Here is a 16,000-nt window from a genome sequence, read left to right on the forward strand (position 1 = left end):
TTACTAGGACCCAAGTCACTGAATCCTGCAACACTTCACCCAGACTGCATTAAAAAAAGGCTTCTGCTGAATGGCCTGAGGGACAACTCCCTCAAATTACCTAGGAGGTCAATGTTTGATTTCGAGGATAATGAGGCATAGCCTTCATTGTCTTGGAGGATCCTTTGTCTGAAGGAAGGCATCTCTAGAACACTGTGGTTGACCTTCTCAAGGTTTAACTAAACATTTCAAAATGACATTCTCAACTTGATTTTCAAAACAAACCCCACAAAATTGTATGTGTATATATGTATAAAGATGCAGAGAAAAATGTCTGGTAGAATATGTACTAAATTGTTAGACTGAACAGTATGAGGGATAAAAGAGAACTTTAACCTTTCACTCTATAATGTAAATCAATTTTGATTATTGTATCTTTACTTGTAAAATTTTTAAAATGAAGAAACTCTAGATGGAGGGTCAAAAATCAAATTCTACTACTAAAAACATTTGAATTTTAAGCATTTATAAAGGAAAAAATTTAATATAAAACTTACAGTAATTACAAACATACTTTCATCTTCTAATGCAGACTGTATTCTGTCTCTGGGGAAAAATAACACAAAATGAAAAAGCCTTATTTCATATGAGTAAATGAAATCACCTTTTTAAGCTAGATACATGCAGAAACCTGCATTCCATCCACTGTAAACAAATGAGTTTCCAATTAACTTAGCCAACATGCTTTTAAAAGCAAAAATCAAGTAGTAAATGCCTTCTGAATCTAATACTGACATCTGAACAAAAATGATATTTACTGAAGAGAAAAACTGCAAAGTCTTTAGTGGCTACCTGCTAATTCATACACCTAACTTTTTAATATAATGTTTTCACAGGGCCCAAATGAAAAAATATAATTTCCTCTCAAGATTTTCTCATTAGGATGAGAAAGTAACAGAATGAGAGCCAAAACCAAGGAGCATCTGAGAGAAGAAAAATTTGGTTAACTTCTCTCGAACTTCTACATTACATAAAGTATATCTGTCAGTTCTTTTTCTTAATCTATCCTCTTCTAAATATTGCCGTATTTTTAGCACTTTCCTTAAATCTTTACATGTATCCAATTTTTGGTAGCTACCAGCTTATGATTAATATTCCCCTTTCCTTGTTAACTCACTTCTGACAACTAAGGCATTAGAAATGATAAGTATCACAAAATGGCAGAACCTATTTCCAAACACATCTTACTCTAACTTCCAAGTTAATCTGCCAGTTTATTTCTCTTTGAAGTCCTACACAACTTTACCTATACAAAGAAGCCAGCAGCCTCCATGTGACCATCTCCTGTTGAAGAAGCCAGAGCATACTGGCTGTTTTTGAAAACTTTTGAAGTCCAGGTGTTGCTCGGCTCACTATTTTACTCAGTATATTCACCTGAATTAAAAACACAAATGTAATAAGGTTTTCTATAATTTTGAGTCACAACTTTGTATTCTTCAAGTACATAGTGCTAAAACTAATTATATATATATTATATATGTACATATTTATATTATAAATTTTTCCTGTCTATTGTCTTTTTTAAATTGAGTGTAATATAACATTCCCACTAGAAATGGCCTTAATTTGAAGTAAGGTGTGTTTATGTGAGTATATATGTAAAAGTTTAACAGACTCTAGAGTTCAGATTCAACAATAACAGCCATGAGTGCGTTTTTCTCCTTGTACATCAACCCAGAAGATAAGCTAAATCTAACCTACGCCCAACAAAATCATAACATGAACCAACAGAACAGCAATGAAAATTAAAAATAAGGTATCTGCAAATTTTATCTGAAAAATTTATACCATATAAAAAAAATCAAGAAAAATATTTTCCTAAGACTGGTACCAAAACATTGTCATTTCTAACCAAACCTTAACCAAAATCCCTCCTTTCTGTACAACAGTAGTTCTTAACCATTTGAGGACTTTTTGCAGAAGTCTAATGAAAGATATGGATGTTCTTCACAGAAACACACACCAAATTATTTAATAGGAGGTTTAAGGACCCAAGGTAAAAGAAACCTTTCTCAAAGGTTATGAATATTAAGAAATTAAGCAATTAAGAAAGAGGATTGGTCTCATTCAGAAAATGAAGAATCACTACCAAAACAACAGGTTTCCCCACCCTTTAAAAAGTATTCACAAAGTAATGTTACTTCTGTCTTAAGGCCAGTGTTTAATAAAAGTATTATCTGTATTTCTCATTCCTTTAATAAATTCTCTATTGGAATCCTAACTCCAGTGATTCACTAGGTGATTATTATTGCTTTTGTTATTTAATGAAGCTACTGCTTTTATAATGGAACAATTCAGAAACTGATTATTGAACTAATATTAAATGCTCAAAAAATGTTGGCTATTACTATTATTTCAATTATTCTTGAATGCAATAGTTTCTTGAAGTCCTTTCCTTTCCTTTAAAAGAGACTTAATTTTTTGAGCAGTTTTAGGTTCACAGCAAAACTGAGTAGGAAGTACAGCGAGTTCCCGTTACTTTCTGCCCCCAAATACACACAACCTAACCCCCCACTATCAATATCCAGTACCAGAGTGGTACGTTTGTTACAGTCACTGAAGCTACATTGACATGTCATTACTACTGAAAGTCCACAGTTTACACAAGTGTTCACTCTTGGTGTTGTACATTCTATGGGTTTTGACAAACGTATAATGACATGTATCCCTCATAATAATATCACACAGAATAATATCACTCCCGTAAAAAACCACTGTGCTCCACTTTCTATCCTTACCACCCTTTGAACCCTGGCAACTGCTGATCTTTTTATTCTCTTTAAGTTTTCCCTTTTCCAGAATATCGTATAGTTGCAATCACACCATACGTAGCCTTTGTATATTGGCTTCTTTCACTTAGTGATATGCATTTCAGGTTAATCCTCATCTCTTTATGGCTTGATAGCCCATTACTTTTAAGGGCTGTATAATATTCCACTGTCTGGATGAACCACAGTTGATTTACCCATTCACTTACTGAAGGACATCTTGATTGCTTCCACATTTAGGCTATTATGAATAAAGCTGCTATAAACATCTATGTGCAGGCTTTTGTGTGGACATATATTTTAAACTCTTTTGGGTAAATACCAGAGTATGAATGTTAGGTTACATGGTAAGAGTATGTTTAGTTTTGTAAGAAACTGAGACACTGTCTTCCAAAGTGGCTGTATCATTTTCCATTCCCACCAGTAATGAATGAGAATTCTTGTTCTACACCCTTGCCAGCATTTGGTTTTGTTAGTGTTTTGGATTTTGTTCATTCTAACAGGTGTATAGTGGCATCTTGTTGTTTTAATTTGCTATTCCCTAATGATATATGATGTGTTTTTTTTAATTTTTATTTTATATTGGAGTATAGTTGATTTATAATGTTGTGTTGACATATGATGTTAAGCATCTTTTCCTATACTTATTTGCCATCTGTAGATCTTCTCTGGTGATGTGTCTGTTTACATGTTTTGTCCATTTCTCAGTTAGATTGTTCATTTTCTTACTGTAGAGTTTTAAGTTCTTTGTATATTTTGGGTTTTCCTTTTTCAAAGATGCAGAATCCTTTTGTCCTTAAAAGAAATATTATATGGACTCTCAACGTGTAAAAAGCAGAGCTGCTCTGGCCGACCTTCTAACCATGCCACACTTGTCACTACACCCCAAGACATCCTCCTTAAATATAGTATAGAAATTCACAAGTTGATGCTGTTCAAAAAAAACTTAAAGAGTACTGAAGTCTGACCAGCAACGCAGTGAAATTAACTTACCTGACTACTACAAATGTTTTCATACTCTTCCACAAGGTCAAAAACTGTAGTTGAAGAGTGCTTCAAAAAAGACTGCAGGAAATCAGAAAACATACTCATGGATGCTAGAACACATTAAAAAGAAAAGGAACAGAAAGAGTTAAATGACATACTTCTAGGTAATTCTGTTTGTTTTAAAAACTTAAAAACATAGCTACAAATCCTTTTTTTAAACTGCTATATTTTAAAAAATATATAATTGTGGTAAAATATACATAACAAAATTTACCATTTTAACCATTTTTAAGCGTACAGTTCAGTAGCAGTAAGTACATACACAGTGCTGTGCTACCATCACCACCATGGGACCACAGAACTCTGCATTTTGCAAAACTAAACTCAGGATAGCCAAGGCAATCCTGAAAAAAAACTAAGCAGGAGGCATCACATTTCCTGATTTCAAACTACACTACAAAGCTATAGTATTCAAAACAGTACTGGCATAAAAATAGACACATAAACCAATGGAAAAGAATGGAGAGTCCAGAAATAAACTCCTACATATATGGTGAATTAATATTTGACAAGGGAGCCAAGAATATTGAATGGGGAAAGGATAGTTTCTTTAATAAATGGTGCTGGAAAAACTGGATAATCACATGCAGAAAAACAAACTCAGACCCCTATCTTACACCACTCATAAAAATGAACTTGAAATGAATTAAAAACTTAAATAAGACCTGAAACTGTAAAATTCCTAGAAAAAGAAAGTAGGGAAAAAGTTTCTTGACACTGGTCTTGGCAATACTTTTTGGATACGATACCAAAAGCACAAGCAATAAAAGCAAAAAATCAACAAGTGGGACTATATCAAACTAAAAGGCTCTATACAACTAAACAAACAATCAACAAAATGAAATGGCAACCTATGGAATGAGAGAAAATATTTGCAAACTATATACCTGATAAGAAGTTAATCTCCAAAATATATAAAGAATTCATAAAATTCAAAAACAAACAATCCGATTTAAAAATAGGCAGAGGAGGGGCTTCCCTGGTGGTACAGTGGTTGAGAGTCCGCCTGCCAATGCAGGGGACACGGGTTCGTGCCCCGGTCTGGGAAGATCCCACATGCCGCGGAGCGGCTGGGCCCGTGAGCCATGGCGGCTCAGCCTGTGCGTCCGGGGCCTGTGCTCCGCAACGGAAGAGGCCACGACAGTGAGAGGCCCGCGTACAGCAAAAAAAAAAAAAACAATAAAAATAGGCAGAGGAACTGAACAGACATTCCTCAAAAGACATACAAATGGCCAACAGGTACCTGAAAAGATGCTCAACATCGCTAATCATCAGGGAAATACAAATCAAAACTACAATGAGATATCACCTCACATCTGTTAGAATGGCTATCATCAATAACACAAGAAATAACAAGTGTCGGTGAAGACGTGGAGAAAAGGGAACCTTTGTGCACTATTGATGAGAATGTAAACTGGTTCAGCCACTATGGAAAACAGTATGGAGGTTCCTCAAAAAATTAAAAATAGAACTACCATATGATCCAGCAATACCACTTCCGGGTATATATTCAAAGGGAATGAAAACAGGCTTTCAAAAAGGTATCTGTACTTCCACACTTACTGCAGCATTATTCATAACAGCCAAGACAGGGAAAAACCCTAAGTGTCCATCACCGGATAAATGGATAAAGAAGTGGTATATATATACAACAGAATATTATTCAGCCATGAGAAAGAAAGTGATCCTGCTATTTGTGACAGGACAGACCCTGGATAGACCCTGAAGGCATTAAGTAAGATAAATCTGACAGAGAGAGACAAATACTGTACTATATCACTCATGAGGAAATCTAAAAAAGCCAAACTCATGGAAACAGAGAGTGGAATGGTGGTTTCCAGGGGCTAGAGAGTGGGGGAGTTGAGAGATGTTGGTTAAAGGGTACAAATTTGCAGTTATAAGATGAGTAAATTCTAGAAATCTAATGCACAGCATTGACTATAATCAATAAACCTGTATTAGTTGAAAGTTGCTAGGAGACTAGATCTTAAATGTTCTCACCACAGAAATTATAATTATGTGATGTGAAAGTACAATGGAGGTATCAGCTAACACTAATAATATGCAAGTGTATCAAAGCAATATGTTGTATACCTTAAACTTACAGAATGTTATGTCAATTACACCTCAAAAAAAAAAAAAAGAAAAAAAAAATCCTAAAACTATAACTCCCCATTCTCCCCTTTCCCTAGACCTTGGCAACCATTATTCTACTTTCTATGTCTATGAGTTTGACTACTCTAGGTGCCTCACATATGTGGAATCATACAGTATTCGTCCCAATGCCACTGGTTTATTTCATTTAGCATAATGTCCTCAAAGTACATTCATGTTGTAGCATGTGTCTGAATTATATGCCACTGTAAGTATATACCACATTTTGTTTATCCCTCATCCATCAATGGACATTTGGGTTGCTTCTACCTTTTAGCCATTATGAATAATGGGGCTATAAATAAGGGAACACAAATCTCTTTAAAATCCTGTTTTCACTTCTTTTGGGTATATATCCAGAGGCAGAATTGCTAAATCATATGGTAACTCTATTTTCAATTTTTTAAGGAAGCACCACTATTTACTATTTTACATTCCCACCAACAATGTACAAGAGCTCTAATTTCTCCACATCCTTGACAACGTTTGTTATTTTCTGTTTGTTTGGGGTTTTTCTGTTTTTGTGGGGTTTTTTGACAGCAGCCATCCTAATGCGTTCAGGTGGTGTCTCGTGGTTTTGATTTGCATTTCCTTAATGCAAATTATTACTTAATAATGCAACATTACAGATGTTGAGCAAATTTTCATATGCTTATTGGCTAGTTTTATTTTTTTTTTTAATTTATTTTTGGCTGTGTTGGGTCTTCCTTGTTGCACGCGGGCTTTCTCTAGTTGCGGCGAGTAGGGGCTGCTCTTCCTTGCAGTGCACGGGTTTCTCATCGCAGTGGCTTCTCTTGTTGCGGAGCACGGGCTCCAGGCGTGCGGGCTTCCGTAGTTGTGGCACACAGGCTCAGCAGTTGTGGCTTGTGGGCTCTAGAGTGCAGGCTCAGTTGTTGTGGCACATGGGCTTAGTTGGTCCGCAGCATGTGGGATCTTCCTGGACCAGAGCTCGAACCCATGTCCCCTGCCTTGGCAGGCGGATTCTTAACCACTGTGCCACCAGGGAAGCCCAAGGCTAGTTTTATATCTTCTTTGGAGAAATGTCTATTCAAGTCCTCTGTCCATTTTTCAACTGAGTTGTTTGTTTTCTGTTATTGTTGAGTTGTAGGAGTTCTTTCTACATACTGAATATTAATCTCTTATGAGATATATGATTTGCAAATATATTCTCCCACTCTGTGGGCTGCCTTTTCACTCTCTTGATTGTTCTTTTGACACATATTTTGATGTAGTCCAAGTTATTTTGTCTTTTGTTACCTACAAGTCTTTAAAGATTCCAAAATGTATTATTCAGTAGTCTTTTGACCATTACTACAAAACCATGAGCCAGATTTTGAAACATCTGAATTATATTTAAGTACACCATAACAAAGTAGCTGAGAAAGTTATAATAGATACTAAAATGACATGTTTTACTCAGGGAAAATACATATACTCTACTACAATACTGTATAATATTTAAGGCCTCAGCCACGGTTCACACTAAAAATGAAATATTTTATAGATTAAGTACAAAGTACTTTTGAGTCACTCAGTATTTGAGTACTTATAACTGGCAAATACTACAAAGAAGCAGTGGTCACCAGAGAGTTAAGAGAAGGGCTCTGGGACTTCCCTGGTGACGCAGTGGTTAAGAATATGCCTGCCAATGCAGGGGACACAGGTTGAGCCCTGGTCTGGGAAGATCCCACATGCTGCAGAGCAACTAAGCCTGTGCGCCACAATGACTGAGCCTGCGCTCTAGAGCCCACAAGCCACAACTACTGAGCCCGCGTGCTGCAACTACTGAAGCCTGCGCGCCTCGAGCCCGTGCTCCGCGACAAGAGAAGCTACCGCAATGAGAAGCCTGCACACTGCAACAAAGAGTAGCCCCTGCTCGACGCGACCAGAGAAACCTGTGCGCAGCAACCAAGACCCAACACAGCCAAAAATAAATAAATAAATAAATTTATTCAGAAAAAAAGAGAGAGAGAGAAGGGCTCTGGAATCAAACTGCTTAGTTTCAAATCCTGGTGCCATCACTTCCCAGCCAGGTGAGCTCAAACAGGTTACTTAATCCTTTTAAGCAGCAGTTTCCTTTCCCTGAAAACGGAAACAGTTACTGTATCTATTTAATGGACCATGAAAGGAGTTAGTGTTCATACAGTGGTAAGCATACTGACTAGCACTCATATATGTTAGCTTATAATAATAAAATGAAGAAGAACCTATGTCATAATGTGCAGGTACAGAGACACTAAAAGCAGATTTTTTTTTCAGAAGGGAATGGTAATAACCAATGTAAAGTTAGAATAGTCACAGTACTGTTTGAAGAAGCAACACTAGCATCCAGGCCAAATAAAACACGTCAACAATGTCAGATAAAAATTAAACCAAAAGAAAAAGAGAAGCTCTTTCAACAGCACAAATATGGAAATAAAAATATTAGAGACTAGTCTAATAACCTAACAGGCTACTACTTATACTGAAAGATTAAACGGCAAAATGCCGCTCCAACTGAGAACTAACGTGAGGTTCTCAACCTCCTAGAGCTACATCAAATGTCGTAGCCATTACCATAACTAGTTGGCTTAACAAAATTTTTTTTTTTGCGGTACGCGGGCCTCTCACTGCCGTGGCCTCTCCCGTTGCGGAGCACAGGCTCCGGACGCGCAGGCTCAGCGGCCATGGCTCACGGGCCCAGCCACTCCGCTGGGCATGTGGGATCTTCCCAGACCGGGGCACGAACCCATGTCCCCTGCATTGGCAGGCAGACTCACAACCACCGCACCACCAGGGAAGCCCCCAAAAATATTTTTTTATGATGTTCAGGAATAGGAGATAATTTCCTTGATCTTAGTAAAACGACAAGCTACTGTTACAAACGAAGTTTTACCAGCTTCTCCAGGATCGTCCTCCCGTAACATAACAGCACTGAGAGTTACATCCTCTGTTACACTGTGGGGCTCTGTGTTTGTGAAGAGCCCTGCACGCTGTGATGAGAATGCAGCGGCCCAATTACTGTCATCCAGATTAGTTACCTGAAAAAATAAAAGGAAGATACAGAAAAGTAATGTGGTTATTGCTGCTGAGTGAATGAAGACTTTAATACTATTAAAACCTTTTAAAGACCATAGGTATGTGTTTTTCACTTTTAAAAGAGAGCCATGGGACCATTTTATTAAGGAAATCATGGCTTTTTTTTTTTGGCCATGCCATGAGGCATGTGGGATCTTAGCTCCCCGACCAGGGATTGAACCTGCGCCCGCTGAGCTGGGAGCTTGGAGTCTTTACCACTGAACCGCCAAGGAAGTCCTGGTGGGTTTTTTTTCAAAAAAGGCAGTATATTCCTTCTTTTTTTAATTAATTAATTTATTTTTGGCTGCGCTGGGTCTTCCTTGCTGCGCACAGGCTTTCTCTAGTTGCGGTGAGCAGGGGCTACTCTTCGTTGCGGTGCGCGGGCCTCTCATTGTGGTGGCTTCTCTTGTTGCAGAGCACAGGCTCTAGGCGCATGGGCTTCAGTAGTTGTGGCATGCGGGCTCAGTAGTTGTGGCTCGCGGGCTCAGTCGTTGTGGGCTCTAGAGCACACGCTCAGTAGTTGTGGTGCACGGACTTAGTTGCTCCACAGCAAGTGGGATCTTCTGGAACCAGGGATCAAACCCATGTCCCCTGTATTGGCAGGCAGATTCTTAACCACTGCACCACCAGGGAAGTCCCAGTCCCAGCTTTTTAGTTTTCTTCTTTGTACTACTCCATACTTAAAAAAAAAAAAAGCCAATAAAGATTCCATTTTGTAATATTTAAGCTGATATTAATAAGTAAACTATTATCAGCTTTAGTTCTATTGCTCTAGGACTAGTTCAAATCAATTTTTTAATTTTGGGAAATAGTACAGGATGAACGATCCAGTTTCTACAACAAATAAATGGTAAAGAAAAAAAGAATGATGGAGGAACTTATAGATTAAAATACTTAGGAGACATACCAAGCAAATGCAATGTGTTGAGCTTGTTTGGATTCTGATTTGAGCAAACTGACAACTGGGCTTCCCTGGTGGCACAGTGGTTGAGAGTCTGCCTGCTGTTGCAGGGGACACGGGTTCGTGCCCCCGTCCAGGGGGGGATCCCACATGGGCCCGGGAGCCGTGGCCGCTGGGCCTGCACGTCCAGAGCCTGTGCTCCGCAATAGGAGAGGCCACAATTGTGAGAGGCCCGCGTACCGTAATAAAAAAAAAAAAAATTGACACAACTGAAGAAGTATGAACACTTAATGAAATACGTATTGTAATGGAAAAAGTACACATAAAATGGCTATTTGAAATCATAAAGGAATTACTCTGTGTGTGTGTAGGGAGGGGTTAGATGTGTTAACAATATTGTACTTACGTTAAAGAAAGCATCCTTATGTTTCAGAGATACCTACTGAAGTATTTATGGATAAAATGGTATGAAACCTGGGAACTATAATGTGGGAGAAATGCTTGTGGGTACAGATGAAACATGATCAGCCATATGCTGATAACTGTTGAAGGTGGGCAATAAATACATGGAGGCTTACTCTACTATTGTATTTTTGGACATATTAAAAAATAGTAATAAAAAGCTTTTTTAAATTTATCTTTACTTAAAATCTAGGCATGAGCAACAATAAAAATGTACCTTTAAATCAGTCTCCCCAAGGAAAAATGCTAAAGATGGGTGCTGAGGCCCTATATATTAGTGAGGTAGTAACTATGGGCTGAGGAGAGCTTAGCTGCAGCTACTGAAGACTGATTGATAGTTTACTCCCTTCTGGATACTAATCATCATTATCATAAAGATCAAACTGAAAATCTTACACAGCAGTGATATCCTGCATTCAGAAAAATACTTTGGTCCATAAACAAATCTTGGCAGGTAGACACATGGTAAAATCAACATAGCAAATAACTGTACTTCCTTCAGGGCTATCTAAGACCACGTCTCACAGCTGATATTAAAATTGGCAAAACAGGGACTTCCCTGGTGGTCCAGTGGTAAAGAATCCGCCTTCCAATGCAGGGGATGTGGGTTCAATCCCTGGTCAGGGAACTAAGATCTCACATGCCACAGGGCAACTAAGCCCATGCACCACAACTACTGAGCTCTCGCACCTCAACTAGACAGCCCGCACGCCACAACTACAGAGCCCACGCACCCTGGAGCCCACGCACCACAACTAGAGAGAGAAAACCTGTGTGCCACACCTAGAGAGAGAAAACCCGCGCGCCGTAACAAAGAGACCACGCGCCGTAACGAAAAGATCCCGCGTGCCCCAACAGAAATCCCGTGTGCCCCAATTAAGACCCAAAACAGCCAAAACAATAAGGAAAATAAATATTCAAAAATAAAATAAAATAGGCAAAACAAATCAAGACAATATCTTTGACTACAAAGTAATTTCCAAACATTTTGTAATAATCAATACATATTTACTCTATTCTGGCCTTTAAAAGAGTAACAATTTTACTATTAATCTTGCAGTTCTGAAGCAGTAAATAATAAAACTCATTTTCTTTTGCTTAAACCCAGAAGCAGTCAATTCACTCATGTTTTTAAGAAGAATAAGAATAAACATTGCCAAAATAAACCAGTTTTATAAGCAAAGTAAAACTGTTCAATGACTAGATCACTGTTAGATATTAACACTCTTAAAATTCATAAGACTGTAATAAACATTGCTAAGATGGATTTAACCTTCTAAGACAAGGAGAGGTTTAACATGCAAAACCTCTTTTTAAAAAGCACAGAGCCAAATAAAGAGCCATTTTTATCTTGTTTTTGGAACTAAATGGGCCATAATACTCTACTACTCCAACAAAAGTCTTCCATTTTCTTCTTCTCAGTTAGACACAATTCTTTCTTTTTCTATAGGGTATTTTAAGCACCTAGGTCAAGTCATTCTGTATCACAGTTTATAAGATATTTCTTTTGCTATTTTAAATATTGTACCATAGTGATTCCTAAAGAGTGTCTCATCTGCTTCTCCCAAAATTTTCTCGTGTTTCCTTTAATGCTTTGTCCTCCTTCCTTATGACAGTCTTCATTGATTACTCCTGGCTTCCTTCTCTTCTATGCTTCTTGGGCTCAGTTTTTATACCAATAGCAACCAATCAGAATTGATTTATTCTGATCAGCAAACTGTCAGATTAACACATTTTGTAGACAACTAACTGCCGCTGGTGCCACAGCTTCCACCTATGACATGAGTATGCTTAAGGGTCTCAGTTTTCTGAAAGTCTTTCTAATCAAAACCTGATTTCAATTAACATAACCAAATTACTTTATGACAAATAAGACTTCAATTCTCATTAAAAGCTTTTAAGCTAAATATCTTACGTTAATAAAAAGGAAGAAAATTTCAGCTCCATCTTTCTACATACCATAGACAGATTTCCCAAGAACCCTGAAGACTGTGGAAGCCGAGGAGACCTCCCTCCAGTTCCAAGAATGCAGAAAACATCTGGCTGCCTTAGTAAGCTTCGGTTTGTTGGAGTAACTACTAGGAAGAGGTTAGTAAAAAGAATTCGAAATGCGTGAGCCTTGATCATGGAAGAAAACAAGCAAACAAACAATAAAGAATAATTTTCACTTTTCAATTATTTAGATTCTAACCAAATAAATACTTTCAATATTAACATTTCCATCATACGAAGATTCAACTTATTTTTCTAAACATGAATTTTTGGTACTACTGAGCCCACCAAGAAAAACTTTACTGCAAACAGAGATGATTTCATTACAGCACAACTGAGCATAAAAAGGGACACAAATGAGTCCATGAATTTGCCAAATTCTAATTTTATAAAGCATACTATAGTATAGAGGACATGGGCCCTGGAGTAAGCAGATTATGGTTCGAATTTTGGTTCCATTACTTACATACTTACCTAGCTATGTTATCTGGGTTAATCAACTTCTCTAAGTCTCACACTCAGTCTTGGCAAAATAGAGATAATACCTATGTCATAGTTAGTATGCATTTATGTAAAGAACAGTGACTTACACATGGTAAGAGTTCAACAAATAGTAACTGCAATCATTATTATTTATTCTTAATTAGAGATAATTTATAAAATATAATATATATTATGGTATTAGTTGCTATTATTATTATCATTATTAAATGCTTTAAAAGCAAAAAAAAAATCTTACAAGGTTGTCTAAGTGAGCTGGGAGTTCGCGGGATAACCTGGTTTCTTGGTGTAGTATTAGCAAAAATTTCATCTTGGGATGCCCGAACTACAGGAAAAGTTAAGAAAAGTTTTTCATGTAGAAAAGACACCATCAAAGATAGAGTGAACCATATTTACACTATACAAAATATGTGAATACATTTTTCAAGGGCAAAGTATCTTATGGCTACCACATTTTCTATGCAAAGAGTAAATAATTCCCTCTCCCCTTTAAATTCTCCGTTATCAGTCTTAGGTTACTACACATTGAACTAAAATTTGTTAGTCAGATTTCAAATAATAAAAAAAATCTAATCTCAGCAGAAGCTAACACAGTATGATGGTTAGCAGTAAAATGGAACATCCTTATTTTCAGGGAAACATGAATCTCACTGAATTTCAGCATTATACTTACAAAATAACACATCTGGGAAGTTTAAAAAAAAACAAACCTAAAACTAATGTCCATAGCATTTTATTATTATAGCTAGTGTTTAATATCTCTCATAAAAAGAAAAGTCTATAATCCTGATTCCGAACATGTTGCAATTTTTATAATCATGCTTAAAATGCAAAGGATACTTAAAATTCTTTTTTGAGCACTCTGTTTTCGTGCAGTCCGAGTCACCTCTGCCTCCCGGATCACAGGAGATGCCATCTCTCCAAAGCCACTCCTAAAATGGCATAATCAAGCTCATGTGAATGAAATGAGAATGTAGCATTTGCAAAAAAATTTTATCATCATGATTGGACCGAAGGATCCTAAGTCAGTCAAGATGTAGATCATCCCAGTAGCCAAGTCTTTGATATTTTTGTTGACAATGCCCCTATGGCTCCAAATCCTGCTTATCCCTCAAAGTCCTGCTCAAATTTTACCTGCACAAAGACTTCTATGACTTTCAAATACTTACTTGTTATTTTCTCCTATGGAATTATTTTAACACGTGGAATCTAAATCTATATTATAACACTGTTTTAGATAACTGCTTCATGAAGGTAAACCTTTCCTCTTTGGATTGAGGTCCCTAAAACTGCAGGAACTCTTAAAAGGATCTTCTGTAGTTTCCAAAATACTTCAAACCATGGATACCACTATTTAAGTTAGTGACTTGGGAGGCTAAGTAAAAAAGAAATCTAGTAAATTGGAGAGAAATGATCCTTCAAGTTTTTTCTCCCCAGACTACACTAAGGGTGTCTCCTGTCTCAGCACTACTGTAGTCACAATGCCCCTGTCATTCTCTGCCCAAAGTCTAGAAAATAAATTGTGTGAATTAAGAGGCCTGTATCTTAAGACAAGAATTTAATATGCATTTCCTCCACTTGAAAATCTTCAGATAGCTATCTCTGGCCTACAGAATCAAGTCCAAATTTCCTAGCATGGTTTTTACAATCTGACCCCAGCTTACCAGTTCAGCCTTATATTCAGCCAAAACATCACTCCATACAAACATACACTGCACGTGACCATTCAGCTACGCTTTCATATCCTTACACCTTTGTACATGTTGCTTCTTTTACAGAGGCCTACATTTGCCCCCTTGGTCTACCTGGTGAATACTTACTCATCAAACAGCCTCCTGGAGTCTAGAGACACACAGATCCAGGTTGGCAACTTGGTTCTTCTATTTGTTAGCTTCCTAACTGACCAAGTTCCTTAACCTTTTTTAGCCCCAATGTTAGGTGTAAAAAGAGGATCACAGTAGCTATCCTCACAGGATTGTTAGAAAGATTAAATTAGCTAATAATATATTTAAAGCGTTTAAGTTACTCAGTGTAGGCTACTGCTACTATTCAAACACCAACTAGAAAGTATTCTCCTTTGAGAGGTCTTCCTGATACCTCCCATGACAGGGAGACTTCATTGCTCCCCATTTCTTTTCCCACAGAGCAGTACAAAACACTTATCGCTCCCTACTGCTCGGCTGTCTCCTCCACTACACATTCCCCCGAGGCCAAGAACCTTGAATAACTCATCTTTAACGCAGATGTCTGGCATAGTGCCAGGGTCATAGAAAGAACTCAGTAACTATGGTGCTGGAACCTGTAATCAGAAAGTCTGGGCTGAGATCCCTGTTCCATCACTGACTGGCTCTGTGATCTACGGCAAGTCACTCAGCATCTCGAATGCCGGGCCACCTCCTACCTCGCCTAACCCAGGAGCGAAAAATGTTGCGCCAAAGTGAGTAGATGGCAGAGCCGCCGTGCGAACCAGGAGATTATCATTAGCCGTATCCCTTCCCGACCCAAGCGGCCTTTCTCCCATCAGCTGCAGTCCCCACAGCCCGGAAAAGGAGTCCTAGGGTCAGCACCCGGGCCCTCGTCGGCTTCCTCTGGGAGTCGGATTTCACCTGTTTCGTTCCTCCAACACCCTGGAGGGACAAGTGTCCGGGCTCGGCCGTCACCACCAGAACTGACCTGTCCATGGCTATAGCCTTCTCCCACCGAGAACCTTGCAAACTCAGTCCCAGCTTAACCGCCGCGTTTTAGCCTTCCCGCTCTCCGGAAGCAAATCCTTTGACCCGGAAGCACGTCCTCGCTAAGCCGCTGTAGAAAAAAGAAGCGAGAGGCGGGAGGGGAGAAGGAACAACTTTCCCATTCGGCGCATGCGCAACTTCTTCAGCCCGCCGCCGTTTGTCCGGTCTGCGCAGGAGCAAAGGTGTGCCGGCGGTTGACGTCACTGGGCGGGGCGGGGCAGGACCGGGGCGGGGCAGGAGCGTTTCGCCTCGCTGTGCGGCCGCCCCTTTGCTTGACTGGCATTTATGGGCGTGGTCCAGGCGCCTGGATTATCCTGCTGGGATACTTGACGTATATTGATAGTCTA

The 16,000-nt window shown here is 38.5% G+C and overlaps 1 protein-coding gene across 1 annotated transcript in view; it reads right to left on the reverse strand.

Annotated features, from left to right (window-relative positions):
* The window catches only part of NUP107 (nucleoporin 107), a 44,225-nt gene extending 28,623 nt beyond the window's left edge, over positions 1-15,602 (reverse strand). The window contains exons 1-8 of the mRNA XM_065887615.1: positions 15,595-15,602; positions 13,762-13,853; positions 13,160-13,246; positions 12,388-12,503; positions 8,884-9,028; positions 3,801-3,904; positions 1,286-1,413; positions 537-585 (exon numbers count right to left, since the gene is read on the reverse strand). Of these exons, the coding sequence (XP_065743687.1) occupies positions 537-585; positions 1,286-1,413; positions 3,801-3,904; positions 8,884-9,028; positions 12,388-12,503; positions 13,160-13,246; positions 13,762-13,853; positions 15,595-15,602 (729 nt within the window). The remainder of the gene's footprint in view (positions 1-536; positions 586-1,285; positions 1,414-3,800; positions 3,905-8,883; positions 9,029-12,387; positions 12,504-13,159; positions 13,247-13,761; positions 13,854-15,594) is intronic.
* Between the last annotated feature and the right edge of the window lie 398 nt (positions 15,603-16,000).

This window comes from Phocoena phocoena, chromosome 11 (genome assembly GCF_963924675.1).
Source record: "Phocoena phocoena chromosome 11, mPhoPho1.1, whole genome shotgun sequence".
Classification (NCBI taxonomy): Eukaryota; Metazoa; Chordata; class Mammalia; order Artiodactyla; family Phocoenidae; genus Phocoena; species Phocoena phocoena.